Below are 21,720 nucleotides of genomic sequence, written 5' to 3'. Positions count from 1 at the left end.
AGCAAGTTCCGTGACCCTCTCACTGAGAGCCACATACGATTCATTCCTCAGCACACACACTGGCCTTATCCATGGGATGTCCCTAGGCAGCAATTACATCCCCAAAAACCCTAGAGCTTGCCTCCGGGCAGCCAGTAGATAGAACCTGGTACCACTTGGCTCATTGGCTGCCTAAAGCCAAGGACCTGCTCACCATGTGGCAGTGGTTGCCATGGCCAGAGTCCTAAGTATTGAGTTCGACCTGGCTCAGCTACCCCAAGCAGCCACCATGCTGCTGAGGGCTCCTTAAGTCTTAAAAAGATGTAAGTACAGGAGACAGTGACCCAGTGCAGAGGCAGCAGGAGGCCAGGAGCCAGGTACCTACAGGGCTGGGGCAGAAGCTGGCCCGGGGACCGCAGGGCTGGAGCAGAAGCCAGCCTGCAGCCAGCCTCTGGTCAGACTCGGCCTTCATTTTATACTCTTGGAGGGATGGACAGCCTGAGGCCTCACCACAGACCATAGGATTCACTAAGCCAGAGTTTGGCCTCCACTTGGGGCCCGTGAGGCGTCAGGGCTTTCTGAGCCATGAAGAGGATTGAATCACACAGTGTGACTCGTTTTCAGAAGCTATTTGGTTCTGAGCCACCACGACACTTGAGGCTGAAACCAGAACCCCAGAATGAACACGCACTGGCAGAGGGCGCTCGTGGTCGCCCACACGCATGTCACTTCTACCTTGCAAGCTTCAGTCATTGCTCGTGGCCCCTCTTGGCTGCATTTTTGCAAGCTTTAAAACGGCAAGTTTTAGAGGCAGATATTCCAGAAAGTTCAAGAATAATTCAACTGTTTCTATTTGCAAAGAATGTTTCAAACTACATAGGAAGAAAAACTGCTACAGAAGACACAGCAGTGTTCAAGGAGTTAAAACAAAAAGGTAGGTTTAATGCAGTAACAGTAATCTGAGGATAAATAAATCCACAACAAAATCCTCTTCCTTTCATTGCAGAGAGCCCGGATGTCTGAAAGCACACAGGCCTGGAGGCATCAGGACAAAACTTAACCTTAGTCTGGGGGTGGGGGGCAGGCCTGGTGCTGCGGCTGTCCCCCAGCTGGCCGCGGCCCCTCCTGGAGCCCAGGGTGGACACGAGTCTCAGGAGTAACTGGACGGTTTGTTCCCTGAGTCGTCCTCTTGTGAGCCCATACTCTGCAAAGGAGAGATGGAGGCAGGGGGTTGAGGTCAGCCTGCCTCAAGGGTGCCCCTATTGACCCAGTGCAGCAGGAGGTTCCCATATGGGAGCCAGTTCTAATCCCGGCTGATCCACTCCCCATCCAGCTCCCTGCCTGTGGCCTGGGAAAGCAGTTGAGGACGGCCCAAAGCCTTGGGACCCTGCACCCGTGTGGGAGACCCAGAAGGAGCTCCTGGCTCCTGGCTCCTGATCATCAGTTCGGCTCTGGTCATCCTGGCCACTGGGGAATGAGCCTGCAGATGGAAGACCTGTCTCTCTCTCTCTGTAAAATCAGCCTTTCAAATAAAAACTAATCTTAAAGAAAATACTGTTAATGATTTCTTTTGGTTTTTCATTTTCATTTTACTTGAGCATAGAAAAAATACAAAGAAACACAGAGACCTGGCATCTGCTGGCTCACTTCCCAAAATGCGGCTCACTTCCCAAAATGCCTGTACCAGCCGGGCAGGACTGGGCAAGGCCAAAGGGGGCAACCTGGAATTCAATGAGTGTGTCCCAGGGAGGGGACAGGAACCCAGGCAGGGCACACACTGGCAGGAAGCTGGGTGGGAAGTGGAGTAGCCAGGTACTGGCACCCCAATAAGGGTGGTGGGTGTAGCAAAAAGCTTGACTGCTGTGCTGCCATCTGCCCCAGCAGGTGTCGGGCAGAGGTCACCAGCACCCCAGGCAACTAGACACTTAACCATCTGAAACCCAGTTCCTGGGCCGTGGGGCCCAGCCGCACCTCTCCTTCCCTGCTCCCCCCACCACTGCTCCAAATGCAAGGACCCAAATCACCTTCTGTACAAACTGGGGGTTCACCGTGATCTCCTGGTCCATGGCCTTCAGCCGCTCGTCCAGCTCTATGCACTTCAGCATCTGTGGGGGCAGACATATGCAGATGGTTAGGGTGGGGGAGGCCCGCGCATACCCACGACCCAGCCGCAGGGGGAGGCCCATGTGTCCCCTGTGACCCAGCTGCAGGGGTTGGCCCACATGTTCCCCATGACCCAGCCACAAAAGGGAGGCCCACGCATCCCATGACCCAGCTGTAGGGGAGGTCCACAGGCCCTCTGTGACCCAGCCACAAGAGGGAGACACAGGTGTCCCCCATGGCCCAGTCACAAGAGAGAGGACCACAGGTCCTCCGTGACCCAGCCACAGGGGGAGGCCCATGCGTCCTCTGTGATCCAGCCACAGGGGGAGGCCCACATGTCCCCCATGACCCAGCTGCAGGGGGAGGCCCACGTGTCCCCTGTGACCCAGCTGCAGGGGCAGGCCCACATGTCCCCCGTGACCCAGCTGCAGGGGGAGGTCCACAGGTCCCCTGTGACCCAATCGTAGGTCACAAAGGGCACTGAAGGCTCAGGAGCCATCCAGTGCCTGCAGGAAGTGCGCTGTGCCACAGTCCCCAGTCACTCCGTGTCATTCAAGGTTAACCATGCCAAGTGAGAGGCATGAACACAGCTCATCGTTTCAGGGGACAATCCTGCCACCTGGTGAACCCCAAGGTCACTGCTGGCTTCCAGGGTTCTTTTTTGAAATCCACAAATGTTCAGAAAGGGTAACTGCTTTGTGCTGGGAGGTCTACAAACTCCCCTTTCGTCCCAGGGGCCTGCCACAGCCCAGCGGCTGGCTCTGCAGGTGCCCCTCACCCTGTTCTGCCACCGTGGGGATGGCGGTTCTGACCCTGCAATCTCCCCCAGCCACTGTGGGTGGCAGTCACAGCCAGGTTCCAGACTTGCTGTTTGGACTAAGATGGTCCCAGGTTAAGCACAGTCAAAACCCCCAGGGCGCCAGACCGACTCAGCCCTCGCTGACGCCACCAACACTGCAATGCGCTCGCACACCCACCTCCTGATCCATGTGGTGCAGCATGGCCGGGTTGTTGTACTTCTCAGGGTTGTCATGGAAACTGACCATCCCATCCTTCTGATTAATACTTGCAAAAATCTCACCATCTTCTATCTGAAAAAAAATTAAAAATAAAAAAGATGGCAGTGTGGATGCAGATGGCACCCTGTGGATACTGGGCAGGGTCCTGTTGGGGACAAGCACAGAGGGCAACCTGCAGGCCTGGGGCTGTGTGAGCCCTCAGCACACCGCCCCCCCGCCCCCCATGGGGCTGGGACGTCCATCTGAGGGCGCTCCATCAGGGTGAGAGCAAGCTGGGTGCAGGATGCATGGGCACGGCGTTCGTTTGCAGCACAGGAGGCCACCACCCCGCCTGGCCCAGAGCCCCTGGAGCCCGCCATCTGCTTTCTGTCTCTGGATTGGCTGTCCCAGCGGTGTCAGGCTTCTCCCAGCATAGCCCAGACATGCCTCTGTATGTTGAGGCCCCCGGGGCCTGGGCCTTCCCAGGCGTCAGGGCCCAAGGTGGATCCAAGGTCTCCGACCTTCTTTCTACCCTGGACTGGGGTTCGGGGGACTGGTCCTCAATGCCAAGGCCTACGCCATATCCCTAGCAACAAGCACTATCCAGCTAAAAGAACACCTCAGTTCATTTGTAAAATACGCTGGAATAAAATGGCGTGGTGGGCCTTGGGCCTGGTGGCTGAGATGCCCACGTGCCCTGCCGCAGTGTCTGGGTTCCACACCTGGGCCCTCACTCCAGGTTCCCACCAGGGCAGACCCTAGGAGCCAGGGGTAACGGGGCCCTGGCACCCACGTGGGCGACCTGGATTGAGTTCCTGGTTGCCAGCTCCATCCTAGCCCAGGTATGGCCATTGTAAGCATTGTGGGGCAGAGAATGAGCAGAAGGGAGCTCCGTCCATCCCTGGCTTCTCAAAAGGAAACAAAAGCCAACAGGAGAACACTCCCTCACCACAAAGGCAAACAGCCTCATGGCATTAACAGGCTGCTCGTCCAACCCAGGGAGCAGGGCTGTGCGTAGCAGGCAGCACCAGGGTGTGGGGATATGCAGCACGAGGTGCCAGCAGGGATGACAGGGACACCCCTGGCCAGGCAAGGGCCCTGCGGCGGAGCCTTGCTGACACACACCTGCGGCCAGCTCCCAGTACCAGCGGGGGGATGCCACACTAAGGCAGTTTCATCTCTCAGAACCCAGCCCCACATGAATGAGGCTAGCGACACCTCTGACTGTGCGACACCCGAGTCTGGCAAAGGAGACAGCGGCCCAGGGACACGGCCCATGGCATGCCTCTTACCCCATGGCTTGTCCCTGCCCACTGAGCCTGCTGCATAGGGAAGCCCACTTACCATGTGCAGAACATACTTCTCTGCCTCCTGAGGCCCGGAGAGCTGCACGCGGCTCGCCATGTCTTGCAGGGACAGTGTCAGGAAGGTCTGCAAGTGAGAGCAGACGTCACCACGGAAGAGTGCAGTGGGGAAAGTGCCTTTGGTCCACACGCCAGGCGCCGGGCACCAGCAGCACCGACCGGCCTCAGCCTCAGCCGCCGAGGGCCATGGGCCAGGGCTGCACCCCCAAGCCCACGCGGGATAACAAGGGTCATCCACAGGGGAATGCATGGCCCTTGAGAGGCCCACGGACAGGGCTGAACCCCAAAGTCACAGGCAGCGACGACCATACAGATCTAAGTCAGGGGGGCTTTCTGGCACACAAAAAGCATTTCATGTGTAATTAGGAAAATGTGAAGTAAGACTGTCCTGGGATTCCATCTTCCTGTTGCTCAAACACCACAGTCTGGAAAACCACCCCTCACAGCCCCAGGGATGTCACCGCCAGTGCCCACACAGGATGCTGGCATTGCGGGGCTGGGGGTTAACCTGTTAATGCCACAAGCCAGCTTCCATATTTCTGCTTTAGAAATTTAAATTATTGGGGATAGTGCAGTGGCTCAATTGGCTAATCCTCCACCTTCAAGCACTAGCATCCCACATGGGCACTGATCCTTCCCCTGGCTGCTCCACTTCCCATCCAGCTCCCTGCTTATGGCCTGAAAAAGCAGCAAAGGATGGCCCAGGTCCTTGGGCTCCTGAATCCATGTGGGACTGGAGGTGGACCAAGTGGCACCTCAACTGGCACTCTGATGTGGGATGCTGGTGTGTCAGACGGTGGTTCAACACACGCCTGCACTAGGATCCCAACCAACCCAGTGTAACCTCAAAGTCTAACTCGAAAGCACTCGTCACAACAGAGCATGGACATGGCAGAGAACAGTTCTGCCAGCCCCTGGTCCCCGGCAGGGCAGAATTAGACCGCCTGTCACCTTGAGTGTTTCAGATCCCTCCTACAGCTACAGGGACACGGCCAGACAGAGCAGGGCCTCCCACCCTCGAACGCCTGCAGCAGGCAGGGCGCCCTGAGCTGGGAGCCTGCTGCTCGGTTCCAGCCTCCCTGGGGGAGGCATGGGCCATTGCACATGAGCAGCAGGCTGCAGCACGGAGCAGAGGCGGGCCTTTAATCCAGGAGGCTGGCATTACAAGTGGCATCCCTAACCAGGCGGCCAATTGCCGATCCCAATCCTGAGCCATGTGGCCTGTGGGCAAAAAGGCATCCCGGCTCTTGCTCAGCGGCCTCTTAGAGGCTAGCCTCCCCACTGGGCTGTCTTCTCCGTGCCTGGGGCCTCGCTGCCACGCCCATCATGCTACCAAAGCAGCGCCCTTCTCAGCCACGGCCCCTGTGGCCACAGGTAGGGACCCTCACAGGTGCACACCTGTCACGTTTGCGCTGTGTGTGAACTGTTGGACAGGAGCCATAGACAAGACTCAGCAGAAGAGCCCAGGCCCAGGTACGCACCTTTTAGGATGCCAGGACCTTCAGCACATAAAACGTTTCCACACTGCCTGAACACCCAGTAACAAGCATCATCCAAAACGACTTACTGTCGTTTGACAAGTAAAAATCACAGTCCTTCTGAGCCATCAGCAGCAGTCCCAGGATCCTGGGCTCCGTCGGAGATCCCCGAGGACAGCACAGCTGGGGCTCCACGGCTGCCAGCGTGGCTGTGGCCTGCGTCCCTAGGCACCCCGCCCCAGGCTGCTGGCCTGTCAGAGCCACTGGTCTCTGCCCTCTGCCTTGCCTGCTCCGCGCCCGGGGCTGCACCCAGAGCCCCGCAGCCACCTCACCTTGGTGAGCCTCTGGATATTCTTCTTGTAGAGCGACGACAGGCACTGCTTCACCAGCCCCATGTTGTTGTCCCGCGTGAAGGCCTCGCTGTGCTTGCTCACCAGGGTCCGCAGCTCCGCGGGGTTATTGCTGGAGTATACCTGGGCCAGCTCGTGGTACGCGTTGCTGAGCGGCTGCGGGGTGGCCGAGGAGCAGGGAGGGTGCAGACACAGACCGAAACGTCAGAGGCCTGAAACCGGGACGGCCGGCAGACACAGAAAACACCAAACCACACCAACACCAAGACCGCGCCGCAAGACTCAACCACTGCGGGCCTGTTCTGGGCTAGTCCATTCAGCACCACACTGCTACTTAACAAGCTATGCCCCGTTTGCAAGACTGCGCAAACCCACTGCAGGGGGACTTCCCTGTGAACCAAGTCTGCGGGGCAGAGCAGGTGGCTGCCTGGTGAGTGGACAGGCCGAGCACAGCGATGGCAGGCACGCACCCCGCCCCCTGCAGCAGTGCGTCTGTCTCAACTCGGTGATGTGAAGGTGGGCAGGCCGACCTCGCAGCAGCCCCAGCTCCCCTCCTCCGCGTGTAACACAGATGAGAGAGAAAGCAAGTCGTCCCGCAGGAGGTGAAGGAGCAGAGCCTGCCGTGTGTGCGGGTCCGAAGACCCCAGACTTCCACTGAGCTGCGGCCCCTGCCCGCCCAAGCATCCTCAGGCGGCTGAGCGCACCACCACGGCAGGACAAACCCACGCTCCTCTGCCTTCTGCACAGGCTGTCGAAGAACTCAACCGCATTTTGAAACTTACCTTGATGAATCTGCCCACGATTTGGGACGTGTATTTCGGGAGCTGCTGTACTTTGCCGAGCAATATCAAAGACACTAGAATATACTTCTTATAGGATTCCAGCATGATGTGACTGACGGCCATGGCAGGAGTTGTGATGGCCTGAGCAAGAGAGGAAGGCACAGAGTGAAGGGAGCACACCGCCGCCGTGGACCACAAGGAACCGCAGGCGCCGGCCTCGCCATAGCCCAACCCGCGGAGGCAACGTCCCACGGCTTCACCCCAGCCTGAACGATACTACAGACACACACGGTATAGAGCTTGCCTGTTCAGACAGGCTCTTCCTTCTCTGACCTGTCCACTGCCCACAATGCCTGGGTCAGCAGCCTGGGAGCCAGCCCGGCTGCTCATGTGCACGCCAGCAGGAAGCTGCACGCAGGATGCTCCTGGAGCCCAGGCGCTCCAAGACGGGATGCGAACACCCAGCCCCAAGAGTGACCCTTCCAGGGTGTACATTCAGGGAAAGGCATGGTGGCAGAGTGGGTTAAGCCACCACTTGCAACGCCCGCAGCCTATATCAGAGTGCAGGTTCAAGTTATGGCCATGCCTTCTTCATAAATAATGTCTTCAACTGGGAAAAATGAGTGTACAATTCAGTGGTCCCTGGTATGTTCCCTATGACCCACCCCTACTTGACTTCACAACACTTTCACCTACAACACCCTGTCATGGAAGGTAATTCCCAACATTTTCACACCCTCCAGAAGAACCCCCAGACTCGAAAGCAGTCACCTTCCCACCCCTTGCACCCTAACCCCGTGCCCACTGCTCTGCCTGTCTACATGGGCACCTCACAGCATGCTGCTCCCAGGCCCACCCTTGCCGTGGCACTGGCACCTGCTTCCTGCCTGAGCTTCAACCGCATGGCTGCCGTGTGGCCAGGCCGCACTCTGGTTCACCCCACCTCAGCTGATGGGCAGCTGAGCTCTCCCGACCCTCTGCCCGCATGGCCCAAGGCCGCTGGGAGCATCAGGGCAGCCATACGTCTCCACCGCTCTTGGGTGGGTTTTGGGAGGGTAACTGCTGTTCCCATGGTAAGGCTGCCCACACCTCCTGGATTGCCAGCAGCACCAACGTGGCTTCCCACGTGCCAACCCCTACCTCTGCACCTGTAACCCTGGCCTCTGGCGCTGAGCTGCGTCCCTGCTGACTGCTGCTGCTGGCCGCCCTTCCCCGAGCTTGACGGCCATCTCCCGCCCTCCTCTGGCGAACTCCTACTCCAATCCGCTGCCCATTTGTACATCTTTGAGTGCTGAGTTGTGAGAGGTGTTTAAGCATCCTGGATTTTTAGTCTCTTCTCAGACAAAAACTTCCACCCATTCCAGGGTAAATCCAATGGAAATAAAGTGAAAAGGCAGCCCCAGAACACGACGGAACATGGAACGGGATCGACGTGGATCTACAAGAAATCTGGGTGGCTCTCTGAGCTGCAGGAGTCAAACTATCTCCCGCTGCACCCACAGCATGGAAACAGCCGCCTGCGGCCTTCACAGAAGACGCTGATGCCACCAGCACCGAGCTGGAGGCGTGTCCTAAGGACACAGCCTCACACACCTGCTTGCCGTCTCCCACCAGGAGCCTGCATGGGGCTCCCAGCAGCAACCCTCCCCTGTCCTGGACACGTGAGTGGACGGGTCCATGGCCGCAGCATCCCTGGGATGTGGCGGCCTCCCCAGGCCCTGGCCTCTCAGCCACGGACCTGTGTGAGTCCTGTGTGAGTACCCCACCTCCACACGGGCTACCAGGGAACAGCAGTGACAGGTGTTCAGTACCGTGGGAACGCCTCAGTACCGTGGGAACGCCTCAGTACCGTGGGAACGCCTCAGTACTGTGTGAACACCTCAGTACTGTCTGAATGCTTTGGTACCGTGGGAACGCATCAGTACTGTGGGAACGCCTCAGTACCGTGGGAACACCTCAGTACCGTGGGAACGCCTCAGTACCGTGGGAACACCTCAGTACCGTGGGAATGCCTCGGTACCGTGCACTGCTTTCTCAGTCAATCTCCAGAAGGTGTGATCACGCAGCCGGCTGGGAGGGACGCTCCCCTGTGTACTCTTGAGGCGGGAACACTTTACAGTCCAAGGGAAGTAAAAGCAAAGACAACACAGCTGCGGCTTTAGGACGAGCAGCGGCTTCAGCACCGCCTCGGGTCCCTGCCCTGCAGGCACAGGGCTCTCCCACGGGCCAGGGGCTCTCCCACGGGTCCTCACAGCGGGTGGGCCAGCCTGCACCACTCACCCAGGCCAGGGCTCTCCCGCTCGGGGCCCTCCGCCGCGGGAGCTGGCTGGCAGCCGCAGGCACAGGCTCACCTGCTCGTAGAAGTAGAGCGCTCTCTCGAAGTTCTTCAGCCCCGTGTAGATCATGCCACCATAGTAGTAGTAACAGAGGAAGTGTTTGGCGTCATAGGCTCCGTTCTCCTTACAAATGTCCATCATGTCCACGTCAAGGTACGGGAGGGCAGGCTTGAAGCATTTCGCCAGCAAACAGAGCTGCGAGCGGAGTCGTGGTAAATTTGTTATTTTCTTTTGGCAGGCTTTGGCAGAAGGCAGACGGGAAGATACCGCAAATCTCAAGAAAAAGCTGTTTTGTTTTATATCTTCTGGATAAACGGTGGTAACACATCACTCCACTTGTTTTGTTTTATTTTGTTTTGTTTCGTTTTCTCTCAACTCTGAGGAGCGCCGAGAAGTACCCAGAGGCGGCTCAGGAACCCACGGCCCCACAGGCTGGCCAGCAGCACGGCCTCTTTCTTTTCACTCAACAACACCAGCGCCCCATGAATAAAACAGAGCTTTTCATTTCAATTCACTTTTTTCCATTTTTTAAAAAAATGATTGCTAGGGTGAGCATCACGGTACAGTGGGTTAAACCATGGCTTGGAGGCCCAGCGCGGTAGCCTAGTGGCTAAAGTCCCTGCCTTGAATGCACGGAGATCCCATATGGGTGCCAATCTATGTCCTGGCTGCTCAACTTCCCATCTAGCTCCCTGCTTGTGGTCTGGGAAAGCAGCAAAGGACAGCCCAAAGCCTTGGGACCCTGTACCTGCATGGGAGACCCCAAAGAAGCTCCTGCCTCCTGACTTCAGATCAACTTAGCTTTGGCCATTGAGGTCACTTGGGGAGTGAACCCGAGGATGGTACCCGCTACCTCACTTCCCTAATGCCTGCAACACCCAAGCCAGGCCCTTGGGCCTCGACATGGGTCCCCATGGGCCAGCACCTGCAGCCTCAGAGTATGTGCCACTACCAGATAGCTGGACTTGAGCTGCAGACAGACTGTGACACAGGGACCCACATAGCAGCTAACCACTGTGCCACCTGGAGGTGCAGGCTTTAACCCAGACAGGTGCCCACGGCCCACAAGGTCCTCCAAAGTAAGGCACCTGGGCTTGTCCAACCACCATGCTGTCACCCCGTCGGGTCTACTGGCTGCCAGGTTGGGCCCCGCGCCATCCAGGCCTGTACGTGCCACACCCTGCTGGCCCTAACACACGTCCCTACCCATGCCACCTTCTCTGGCCAGAGCACAGGTGCCCCTGAAGCACCTCGCTGATGGAACCCGGTGCTGGGCAAGCCCACGAGGCCCGGCTGCTCACCTGGCAGAGGTCGGCGTGTATGGAGGTCAGCTGGTTCGTGTTCATCTGCATCTTGTCGATGGCCTGCTTGAGGATGCCAATCCCACGCAGGGGCTGTCAGAAACAACGTCGCGTTCAGACGAGGTCTGAAGGGTGGCAGCGCACTGGCCCTTATGTGGGCATTTACAAATAAAAAAACAACACCAACGGATGGGGTCCTAGGCAGAGTGAGAGAAGGATCCCACAGCCTTTGGGGGAAGTGTCTGCCCTGCCCAGGAAACATGTTGTCTCAATGTGGTCCTTGGGAAATACAGACAACCCAGGACCATTCTTTTTCCTCAAATGCTTTTCCCCACAGTGCAGAACAAGAATCGTGAAAATCATTATTTCAGTTGATCCCCAGCACAGACAGCAGCGGAGGGCAGGGCCCCAGGTGCACCTAGGACGGGCCAGCCTGGCCCTGAGGGACACCAAGTCACCACGTGGCTGTCTCCTGTCTGGACAGGAGACCCTACAATAGTACCGTGACTGATGTGGCTTCTCCAATCCGGGTTGGCTTTAAGTCATCTTTTGCAAAGAGTATATTCAGTACCCCTCCCAAGGGCCAAGGGTTTACATCACTGACCTTGACATTCACCTTCAGTTTCTAACTTAGCATCAGTCCCACTGAACGCAAAGACCCAAGAAAGGGCCAGGTGCGACCTCGATGCGATCCTGAGCAGCTGTGACACCTGACCGGGGCCTACGGGCTTGCCCACCTGCCCGAGTAACACCTGCTCCCAGGTGCCAGGCACCATGCCACATGACAAAAGGCCCCACATTTTAGGAAACAGACAGCACCCACTGTGGCTTCCGGGAGTGAGATAGGCATTGCTGCGCGGGCCTTCCCCATGGCTCAGTGGGGGGACAAGAGGAACAGTGTGACAAGCAAGGGGACGGGGTTGTGAGCCTCCACAGCCTTGGGTTGGAGACAGAGGGGAAGGTATATGATTTTTTTTTTTAGATTTATTTTTTTATTGGAAAGTCAGATATACAGAGAGGAGGAGCTATAGGGGAAGATCTTCCATCTGATGATTCACTCCCAAAGTGGCTGCAACGGCCAGTATGGAATGTGTATTACTTTTGCAGCTATTTTGGAAGGTTCTAGTATGCCACAATTAAGAGTAACTGTAACTGGGCCCGGCGGTGTGGCCTAGCAGCTAAAGCCCTCACCTTGAACGTACCGGGATCCCATATGGGCGCTGGTTCTAATCCCGGCAGCTCCACTACCCATCCAGCTCCCTGCTTGTGGCCTGGGAAAGCAGTGGAGGACGGCCCAAAGCCTTGGGTTCCTGCACCACGTGGGAGACCCGGAAGAAGTTCCTGGATCCTGGCTTCGGACCAGCATAGCATCGGCCGTTGCGTTATTGTAACATAAAGGGGGCCCAAGGCCTCTGGGTCCAGACCGATGACCTCCGGCATGCTCCATGCCTGCACCTCCCCGTGCCTTTGGGTTCTGTCCCAAGCCACAGGGGACGGGCGGGCGGGCCCGCATCATGCTGTGCCCTCACACCAGGATGAGTGGCAAGTGCTGTCCAGCTCTGCGCAGCCTCCCTTCTAACAGGCTTAGCTCCCTGCGGAAGTCAGGCACACCACGACAGAACCGCCAATGCCTCCGGTCAACACGTCTTACCTGTTTCCTTTCCACAAGTGCGTTGGTCAGCTGATGGCAAAGCCCGGCAACTAGACGGAAGAGGGACAGAACATCGGAGAGGTCAGTATGCGGCGAGGCACCACGCCCGGCACCGACGCGGGAAAGCAGCGTGCTGCCAGCTACAGCTTACAGGTGTCTGTCGCATAGCGGATGTGCTCGCCGTTACAGGTGCTGATGAAAAGCTGGAACTGCGAAAAGAGCGTCTCGAAGTCGGGGACACTGGGCATGGAGAACTTGACAAACCTCGAGAAAGCAGAGGGACCCTGATCACCCACGGGGCCGGGCCCGCGATGCCCCGCCACCCGCCACGCTCCGCCAAGCAACAATATCTCTCTTTTTGTTAATCAGCGATGCTATTTCTTTTCTTTCTTTCTTTCTTTCTTTTTTAAGATTCTCCTGGCCTGGTTCCTAGTGTACAATCCAGACAGACAGACACATACAGTGGGAGTTAGGAAAAATTCACACTGAAAATTCAAAACTTTCAAAGCAAGCCAACCCCCCCAAAAAATTTCCATAACAATCATGTCAAACATTAAATTACTTGTGAAGGAACTTCGGCCCCCCACACACACACAAAAAAAATTATTTATTACCTTTATAAAGATTTATTTTATTTTTAGTGGAAAGTCAGATATTCAAAGAGGAAAAGAGATAGGAAAATTTTCTGTCTGCTGATTCACTCCCCAAGTGGCCGCAGGGCAGCCGGGACACGAACCAGCACCCATTTGGGATCTCGGCATGTGCAAGTGAGGACTTTAGCCATTAGGCTATCACACCGGGCCCAATTATTTATCTGTTTGAAAGGCAGAGTTACGGAGCAGGAGAGAGAGTTCTTCCATGTGCTGGTTCATTCTCTGAACGGCCATCAATGGCCTGAGTAGGACTGGCCCATAGCTGGCAGCCAGGAGCTCCGTCCAGGTCTGGCATGTGGGTGGCAGGGTAGCCCTTGGGCCCTCTTTGCACTGCTTTCTCAAGCCATCAGCAGGGAGCTGGATTACAAGGAGAGCAGTTGGACCAAGAATCAGTGCCCACAAGGGATGCCAATATCACAGGTGGCGGCTGTACCCACCATGCCGTGATGCCAGTCTCTTATGAAAGATCTTTTAACCAGAAACCCCCTCAGATCTTTCTTTTGTGCTCCCATGTGGTGAAGTGTTTACTACGAAGCTGGCGGCTGACAGCAGGCAGAGCGGTGAAGGTGGCTGGGTACCCCGCAAGGCTGAGCCCCAGCTCCATCTGTGATCCCAGCTGCCTGCTCAGGTCACCCTGAGCTGAGCTCCTGCAACGTGGGGCAGAGGACCGCATGGGGGTCCTGGCCCAGGCCCAGCTCCTGCAGGCATTCGGGGAGGGGATCAGCAGACGCGAATTTCTGGGTTTCTGGAGACGGTACTGAAGGAAGGAAGGAAGGAAGCTGAGGGCAGTTTGTAGGCTGGCTGGGGGCAGGCTGGGGGCAGGCTCTGGGCTGGCTGTGGGCAGGCTGCACTGGCCGGGGGCTGGCTGTGGAAAGGCTGTGGGCAGGCTCGGGGCTGGCTATGGGCAGGCTGCACTGGCCGGGGGCTGGCTGTGGGAAGGCTGTGGGCAGGCTAGGGGCAGGCTGGGGGCAGGCTCGGGGCTGGCTCGGGGCTGGCTGTGGGCAGGCTAGGGGCAGGCTGTGGGCAGTCTCGGGTCTGGCTTTGGGCTGGCTTTGGGCAGGCTGTGGGCAGGTGGGGAGCTGGTTGGGGCAGGCTGTGGGCAGGCCAGGGGCTGGTTGTGGGCAGGCTGTGGGCAGTCTCGGGTCTGGCCCTGGGCTGGCTTTGGGCAGGCTGTGGGCAGGCCAGGGGCTGGTTGTGGGCAGGCTGTGGGCTTGCTGGGGGCCAGCTGGGGGCTGAGGTAGAGGCCTAAGCATGTCAGGAAGGAGGTCCAAGGGCCACAGCCAGGGAGCAGGCAGGGTGGGGGAAGGAGCTGAGCTGTGTCAGGAAACTTGGCAGATGGAGACATCACTGCCATGACAGAGGGCTGGGCACAGGTTTGGGAGGTCGAAGCAGGAGGGAATAGATACACTATCCCCTCCAGGGCAAGCCATTGTTCTTAAAAAGTGAATTTGAGGGCCCAGTGCAGCAGACTAGCAGCTAAAGTCCTCGCTTTGAACACACCAAGATCCCATATGGGCATCAGTTCTAATCCCAGAAGCCCCACTCCCCATCCAGCTCCCTGCTTGTGGCCTGGGAAAGCAGTCGAACGCGGCTCAAAGCCTTGGGACCCTGCACCTGTCTGGGAGACATGGAAGAAGTTCGTGTTCCTGGCTTTGGGTTGGCTCAGCTCTGGCCATTGGAGCTGCTTGGGGAGTGAATCATTGGATGGAAGATCCTCCTCTCTGTCTCTCCTTCTCTCTATATATCTGACTTTCCAATAAAAATCAACAAACTTTAAAAAAAAAAAGAAAAAGTGAATTTGAAACTCATGCTGAGGAGGATGAAATGGACGGTAGCATTACCAACTATACCGACATCCAGTTCTCAGCAGGCCTAGCACCATCTCGAGGCCTACAGTGACACTGTGAAATGCTCACCGTGGGCCAGAGGGAACCTCCACGGAGGTCCACCTGTGGCCAGGACAGCAGTGTGCCTTCCACACAGCCCTGGCTACGAGCCTGCCTTCCCACACACTCCACGGTCACACACCTGCCGGCTTCGGGCACTGCCATCCTCTCTGTGTGCATTCAAATACATGTAGGTACAGGCCACGAGTGCCTGCTCCTCACAGGAAGAACACCCAGGGCACAGACCCCCCCAGCGGCACTCCAATCGGGAGCAGGCTGGGCATTGCCACCAGGGGCTGCCACACTGTGCAAGGCAGTGGGGTGGCACCCCCAGCTGGAGCCTGGTCGACGCAGCCTGGCCAGAGGGGGCTTGCCAAGGCAAGGTCACTGGGCTCGCTGGCGGCCTCCATGCTCCAGCATGAGCTCAGGGCCCAATGTGGCACAGGCCGACGATCCCGTGGATCCCGTGAGGACAAGTCTGCACTGCAGAGCCCAGAATCAAGAAGGTCAAACAGAGCGATCCTGAACATCAACATTAGGGAGCCACAAGACGCCAAGCAGCGAGCGAGTAGCTGGACAGGAAAGACGGAGTTACTACAGCCCCGCGTCAGTTAGGCCCGAGAGCTCATGCGTTCACAACACGAAGGCGCCCTTACAGCACGGCCAGCACACCCAGCGAGTGCTCCTGCACGTCCAGAGCCCCCAGCACCGTGTCCAGGTGGGATAAGTTCTTGGCCAGGAGCTCCCCGCTCTTGTTGATCAGTTCACAAAGCTGGGTCATCTGCCCTGCAAACAGCAACAGCGCATGTCAGTCAGACCACACGCAGCCAGGGAGGGCGCTGCAGCCCGACCACTCCAGCCTCCACCCCAGGGACCCCGTGACGTCACTGCACCCACAGTCAGGGCACTGCAGCCCGACCACTCCAGGGCCTCCACCCCAGGGACCCCGTGACGTCACTGCAGACAGCCAGGGAGGGCGCTGCAGCCTGACCACTCCAGCCTCCACCCCAGGGACCCCGTGACGTCACTGCAGACAGCCAGGGAGGGCACTGCAGCCTGACCGCCCTGGGGCCCCATGACTTCACTACACACACAGCCTGGGCACTGCAGCCTCAGACTGCCCCTGGAGCCACAGTCCGAGGTCCCACAGGATTTTACTGGACACAAAGACTTGGAAGGACCCCAAGAAGGTAAAGAGCTGCATGTGGTCCCAGAGCTGGAGTGGATGCTAAGCCTCCATCTTCTCTGGCCTCTGAGAGTCCCCCTCCTGGCTGTCACCGCCCGCTCCGACTTCTGACAGGCCCCTTTTCTCTGTGGTTCTGGCCTCACCGTTTCCTGCCTGGACTGCTTCGTAAACCTACTTCAATCTTTCCTCCAAGCAACATGCTCCAAGTTAGTGCCTTTTTGTTTTTAAGATTTGTTTCTGTTTGAGAGTCAGAGAGAGGGAGAGACAGAGGCCTGCGCATGCTGGTTCACTGCCCAGAGGGTTGCGAAAGCCAAAGCCAGGAGCTTCATCCGGGTCTCCCACTCGGGTGTAGGGGTTCAAGCCCTGGGGACATCTTCCACTGCTTTCCCGGGCCACTACCAGGGAGCTGACGGGAGCCAGGACAAGAGCTGGTGTCCATATGCATGTCTGCGTGAGCAGTCACATTATTCATGTGCTTGAGGAACCCACCCTGAGACCTAGGAGTAAAGCGGCTGCCTGGAAGATTTACAGCTCATTGCAAAGGGCTGGCTGCCATGCCAGCCATCCTGAGAACACACCAGCGAGGCAGCAGATGACAGCCCAGGCACTTGGGCGCCTGCCGCCTGTGTATTCCAGCTCTTGTAGGCCACTGATGCAACACCTCTGTCTCTATGTCATTCTGTGTTAAAAAAAAAAAAAGTGTGTGTGCGTGGAGGGGGGAATAATGCAATATCTCAATTGGCTAATCCTCCCGCTTCAAGCGCCAGCAGCCCATACGGGTACTGTTTTGTGGCCCAGCTGCTCCACTTCCCATCCAGCTCCCTGCCTGTGGCCTGGGAAAGCAGTGGAGGACGGCCCAAAGCCTTGGTGCCCTGCACCTACGTGGGAGACCTGGAAGAGTCTCCTGGCTCCTGGCTTTGGATTGGCTCAGCTCTGGCCATTACAGTCACTTGGGGAGTGAATCAGCGGATGGAAGATCTTCCTCTCTGTATATCTGCCTTTCCAATAAAAATAAATAAATCTTTAGAAATAATAATATTAATAAATAAATCCATTTTTATGGCGGCCAGGCTCACAGAAGCCCGTGGCTGACTGATTGCTCCTGCCACCTCCAGCCCGATCTCTTGTCCCTTCCCCACAGAAAACTGGCAGTGTGTGCAGGGTCTCTGAGCCCTTCACATGTCTGTCCCCACACCCAGCCGACTCTCCCTCGCTATCCAGCAGCGGAGGGGGCTGCTGGGGGGCAGTAACTCCCAGTAGCCCAGCGGAGGCCCTGCCCCCACACCACCATGCTGCTTTAACAAGAGCTGAGGCGACACCTCACAAGGTAGACCCTTCAACTGTGGCGGGGATCGGGGTCACTCTTTCCAGTGGCAGCCGGGATGTAAGTCCACGCACATAAACTTCCAAGTTCCCTCCCGCAGCAGGTGTAAACAGCAGCTCGGTGTATATCCTGTTATTGAAAGAATGCTGTGGGCCAGGCACCACAGCATAGGATGCTTCTCCTCAGCCCGAGGCCCCGCATCCCTCCTGGTGCTGATGCAAGTCCTGGCTGCTCCCTCCCCTTCCCATCCAGCGCCCCGCTCAGCACCCAAGTGCATCCAAGTGGGAGACCCAGAAGAAGCTCCTGGCTTCAGATCAGCCCAGCTGTGGTGGCTGTGGCCACGAGAGGAGTAACCAGGAGATGCAAAATCTCTCTCTCTCCTTTTAACACTGCCTTTAAAAAAAAAAAAAATTACATTGCATTATGTGACACAGTTCCATAGGTACTGGGATTCCCCCTACCCCTCCCCGAACCCTCCCCCCTTGGTGGATTCCTCCACCTTGCTGCATTGCCACAGTTCAAGTGCAGCTGAGATTCTTTCATTGCAAGCATATACCAAGCATAGAATCCAGCATCTTATTGTCCAGATAAGTTCAACGGCTTCTTGGGGAGACCTTCTCTGGTCTGAAGGCAGAGCCGGCAGAGTATAACACTGCCTTTCAAAAAAAAAATAATGATAATAACTTAAAAAGCTTAAAATAATACAAAGCTTAAAGCCCAAGGAACAGAAGCTAGATATCCTTTTAAGATTGACTTATTTTTTTTTATCGGAAAGGCAGATTTCCAGAGAGGAGAATGATCTTCCATCCACTGGCTCACTCTCCAAGTGGCCACCGTGGCTGAAGCTGAGCTGATCTGAAATGAAACCAGGAGCCAGGAGCTTCTTCAGGGTCTCCCACGTGGGTACAAGGGTCCCAAGACTTTGGGCCGTCCTCGACTGCTTTCCCAGGCCACAAGCAGGGAGCTGGATGGGAAGTGGAGCAGCTGCCGGTGCTTGAAGGCGGAAGATTAGCAACTGGGGCCCAGGTACCTTCATCATTTAATTCCCAAGGGTTCTTTGCCATGACACTTTAAATACTGAAAACATTTAGCAAAAGCAAAGAAAACATCCACCATCACTGCAGGTGTGGCCATAACTCCCCTCAAGACCACTCGGCCAGACGGGCCAATACCCCAACAGTGCGAGGGGACCACAGATCCCAGCGGGGCAAGCACCTGCCTTCTCCCAGCGGACACTGTCGGGAAAGTCATTGTGAAGACACATCACGGCCTTCAGCCACCGTTCAGCTGGTCGGCTAGCTTCTCTGCGGTACTGTCACCAGCACCCAGCCGAGCCCTGCAAGCCGGGTCACAGCATGTAAAAGCAAGGGCTGCTAGAGGCATGATTTCCTCAAGGTCTGTTTCAGAAGATTCCGGATCAGAGCCAACAGCAGTTCAGCCGCCTGCCCATGGCGGTGGGGGAGACAGCAGCCTGGCACAGAGGACCCAGGACCTGCATCTGGTGCCCTGGAACCCATGTCTGGGCACGGGAGGAGGGCGTGTGGGGGGGGAAGGTTCCCTCTCCCATGGTGCCCGAAGTCCTAGCTTTGTTTCTGAAATATCACCATGGGTACCAGAAGCGCCACCCAGGGAGAGAAACAGCTTTGGAAAAAGACACAGAGTACTTGGTGCATGCATTCATTCATTCCAGCTGACCCCCATGCCTGTGAACCTAACTGCTATCAGAAGCTCCAAGCCTCACAGCCCTCAGGCCTGCAGAGGTTACAGCTGCACCCAAGGTGCACCCCGCAGGGTCCCCTCTCCCCACGTGGCTGCTCAGTGTCCATCCCTCACAGCGCCTGGTGCAGCGTGGACTTGTGGGGTGAGACACTGGGGGAGCAGGACAAAGACAGAGGGGCTGGCGCTGCAGGCAGGACCCAGCGGGGTCAGACCATGACACGGCGTGGACAGCCACAGCAAAAAAATATATATGTATATATATTTATATATGTATATAAACCATCGGGGTTTGTACCAAGGCCACCGCCTGAAAATGGGGGTTGCACAAGCACGTCCCCCACCAAAAAAGGAGGCGCAGGCCAACCTGAAGCCAAGCAGTCCGGTGGGGCGGCCTCGCCTGCTCGCCCGCCCGCTGCCCGCGGCCTAGTCCTGGCGGCCACCCAGCCGGCCGCCGGCGGGACGGACAGGGCGCTGCGCCAATCGCCGAAGGCCAGGCCGGCCGCGGCGGCCAATGAGCGCCCGAGAAGGCGCCGCCGGAAGTCACGCCCCCAAACTGTCAAGCGCAGGCCCCGGAGGTCCGAGGGACCCCCCCCGAGGCCGCGGACGCCGCGGACACCGCCGGGAGGCGCGAGGGGCGGCCCGTGGTCGGCTGCCCGGCACCCGGAGGCCGCGCGCCTTCGGTCCTCCCGCCCCGGGCCCGCCCCGGCCCCCCGGAGCCGCACCTTGAGCCGAGAGCTGGCGGACGCTGTTCACGAACTGCTCCAGGGCAGACGCCATGTTGCACGCGGGGCTGCCCTGCCAAGTTTCGCGCGGAAAAAATAATAATAACAACAATAATATTAATAAAATTTTAAAAAGAAGGTTGCCGCTCTGCGGCGGAGGAGGAGGGACCGGAGGGGCCTGCAGCGCGGCCCGCACGTCACTTCCGCCGGCTTCAGCGTCGCGCGAGAACTCACCTGAGCTGGGGGCCCGCCTGGGCCGTTTCCATGGAAACACTTCCGTGCCAGCCCGGGCGCCGGAAGTTAGCTGTTGCCCTTGCAGCTGGCTGTCCTTGCCGTCCCTGCGCCCTAAATGGCCGCGATGGACCGCGAAGGGAGAAGCCTGTAACGAAACATGTCTGCGTTTTCGTAGGAATGGGAATGTGTGTGTTCCCAGATCCTTCCAGCCCAAGCCCTAGCGTGATGGCGTTCCACCCGTGGTTCTTGTCCGGCTGACTCAGGCCCCTCTTGGCAGCCTTGCCTGGCACGCCGGACATCCAGCGCCTCCTTCTTGGGCCCCTGCACCGTGCTGTGTGCCCTTGGGCAGTGGAGGACAGGGGTAACGGCGCATGCAGTCCCCTGGGCATTTGTGTTGAGCAAGGTGGGGCGCAGCCATTGTCCTAGAGTGTCACAGAGCAAAGGGAACCGACGGCCCGGCCTGGGAGGAAATGGCAGTGAGATCTGAGAGCCGGTCAGTCCGCGCCATGCCCGCGCGTGGACAGCGTGGACAGTAGCGTGCGCTGTGGGCAGCTTAGGCACTACAGGAGGCAGGCAGGGGCTGCAACTGAGAGGACCCGATTCCTCAGGAGACAGAGGAGAGCTTTATGCAAGCAGGTAGCATGATTGGCTTTGCTCTTCTTAAAAATAAATAAATAAATACATGCATACATAAATAAATAAATAAAATGTGTGTGCATGTGTTATATAAATTCACAAGGGCACAGAGAGCTTGCCTCCACTGCTCCACTAACCAAATGACCGAAGTGACCAGGGCTGGGCTGGGTTGAAGCCAGGAGCCTGGAATTCCATGCAAGGATTGGACCGGCTGCTGCTGCTGCTTTCCTAGGCATGTGAGCAGGCAGCTGGATTGGAAGTGGAGCAGCCGGGACTGGAACCTGCACCCACGTGCGATGCCAGCGTTCCTGGCAGTGGGTGAGCGCACTGTGCTACAGCACCCAGCCCAGGCTTGTATTCTCAAAGAACCAGCCTGGTTCTGAGAGTTCCTAAGGAAGCTCTTAGTGTGGCCGGCATGGCCGGTGATCCCTACAATGGTACCTGGAGACGGGCACCGGCAGTCCCAGCCCCCTGCCAAGTGGAGGTGTTAGTGAGTGGGTGGAGTTGAGATGTGTTTAGAGGAATAACTTTATGACTTGTGCCCTGAGCCACAGAGGAAGCTGGGGTAACAACAGGTCCTCGATTCTGGATCAGTCTTTTTTATTATTTTTTTTAAATTTTATTTATTTTTTTTTTAATTTTTTTAAAAGATTTATTTTTATTATTTTTTTATTGGAAAGGCGGATATACAGAGAGGAGAGACAGAGAGGAAGATCTTCCGTCCGATGATTCACTCCCCAAGTGAGCGCAACGGCCGATCCGAAGCCAGGAGCCTCTTCCGGGTCTCCCACGCGGGTGCAGGGTCCCAAAGCTTTGAGCCGTCCTTGACTGCTTTCCCAGGCCACAGGCAGGGAGCTGGAAGGGAAGCGGGGCTGCCGGGATAAGAACCGGTGCCCATATGGGATCCAGGGCGTGCAAGGCGAGGGAGGACCTTAACCACTGCACCACCGCACCGGGCCCAATTTTATTTATTTTTATTGGAAAGTCAGATAGACAGCAAGGAAGATCTTCCATCTGC

General features: G+C 57.3%; 1 protein-coding gene across 2 annotated transcripts; it reads right to left on the bottom strand.

Moving 5' to 3' along the window:
• Positions 1-900: 900 nt before the first annotated feature.
• Positions 901-20,014, bottom strand: COPS3 (COP9 signalosome subunit 3). 2 transcript variants are annotated; one of them, XM_040974538.1, is made up of 12 exons: positions 19,833-20,014; positions 15,538-15,667; positions 12,494-12,606; positions 12,343-12,392; positions 10,692-10,784; positions 9,406-9,585; positions 7,055-7,195; positions 6,255-6,428; positions 4,425-4,511; positions 3,060-3,173; positions 2,004-2,084; positions 901-1,183 (listed from the first exon to the last, which is right to left on the bottom strand). In XM_040974538.1, exons 1-12 carry the CDS (start codon positions 19,885-19,887, stop codon positions 1,130-1,132), a joined length of 1,272 nt encoding a protein of 423 aa, XP_040830472.1. In that variant the 5' UTR covers positions 19,888-20,014; the 3' UTR covers positions 901-1,129. The 2 variants fall into 2 exon arrangements, with proteins under 2 accessions (XP_040830472.1, XP_040830473.1); XM_040974539.1 differs by lacking the exon at positions 6,255-6,428.
• Between the last annotated feature and the right edge of the window lie 1,706 nt (positions 20,015-21,720).

Source organism: Ochotona curzoniae, unplaced genomic scaffold (genome assembly GCF_017591425.1).
Source record: "Ochotona curzoniae isolate NIBS_2020 unplaced genomic scaffold, NIBS_Ocur_1.0 contig_2456, whole genome shotgun sequence".
Lineage (NCBI taxonomy): Eukaryota > Metazoa > Chordata > Mammalia > Lagomorpha > Ochotonidae > Ochotona > Ochotona curzoniae.
Note: the sequence above shows the minus strand (reverse complement) of the source record. Positions and strands in the feature narration are given on the sequence as shown.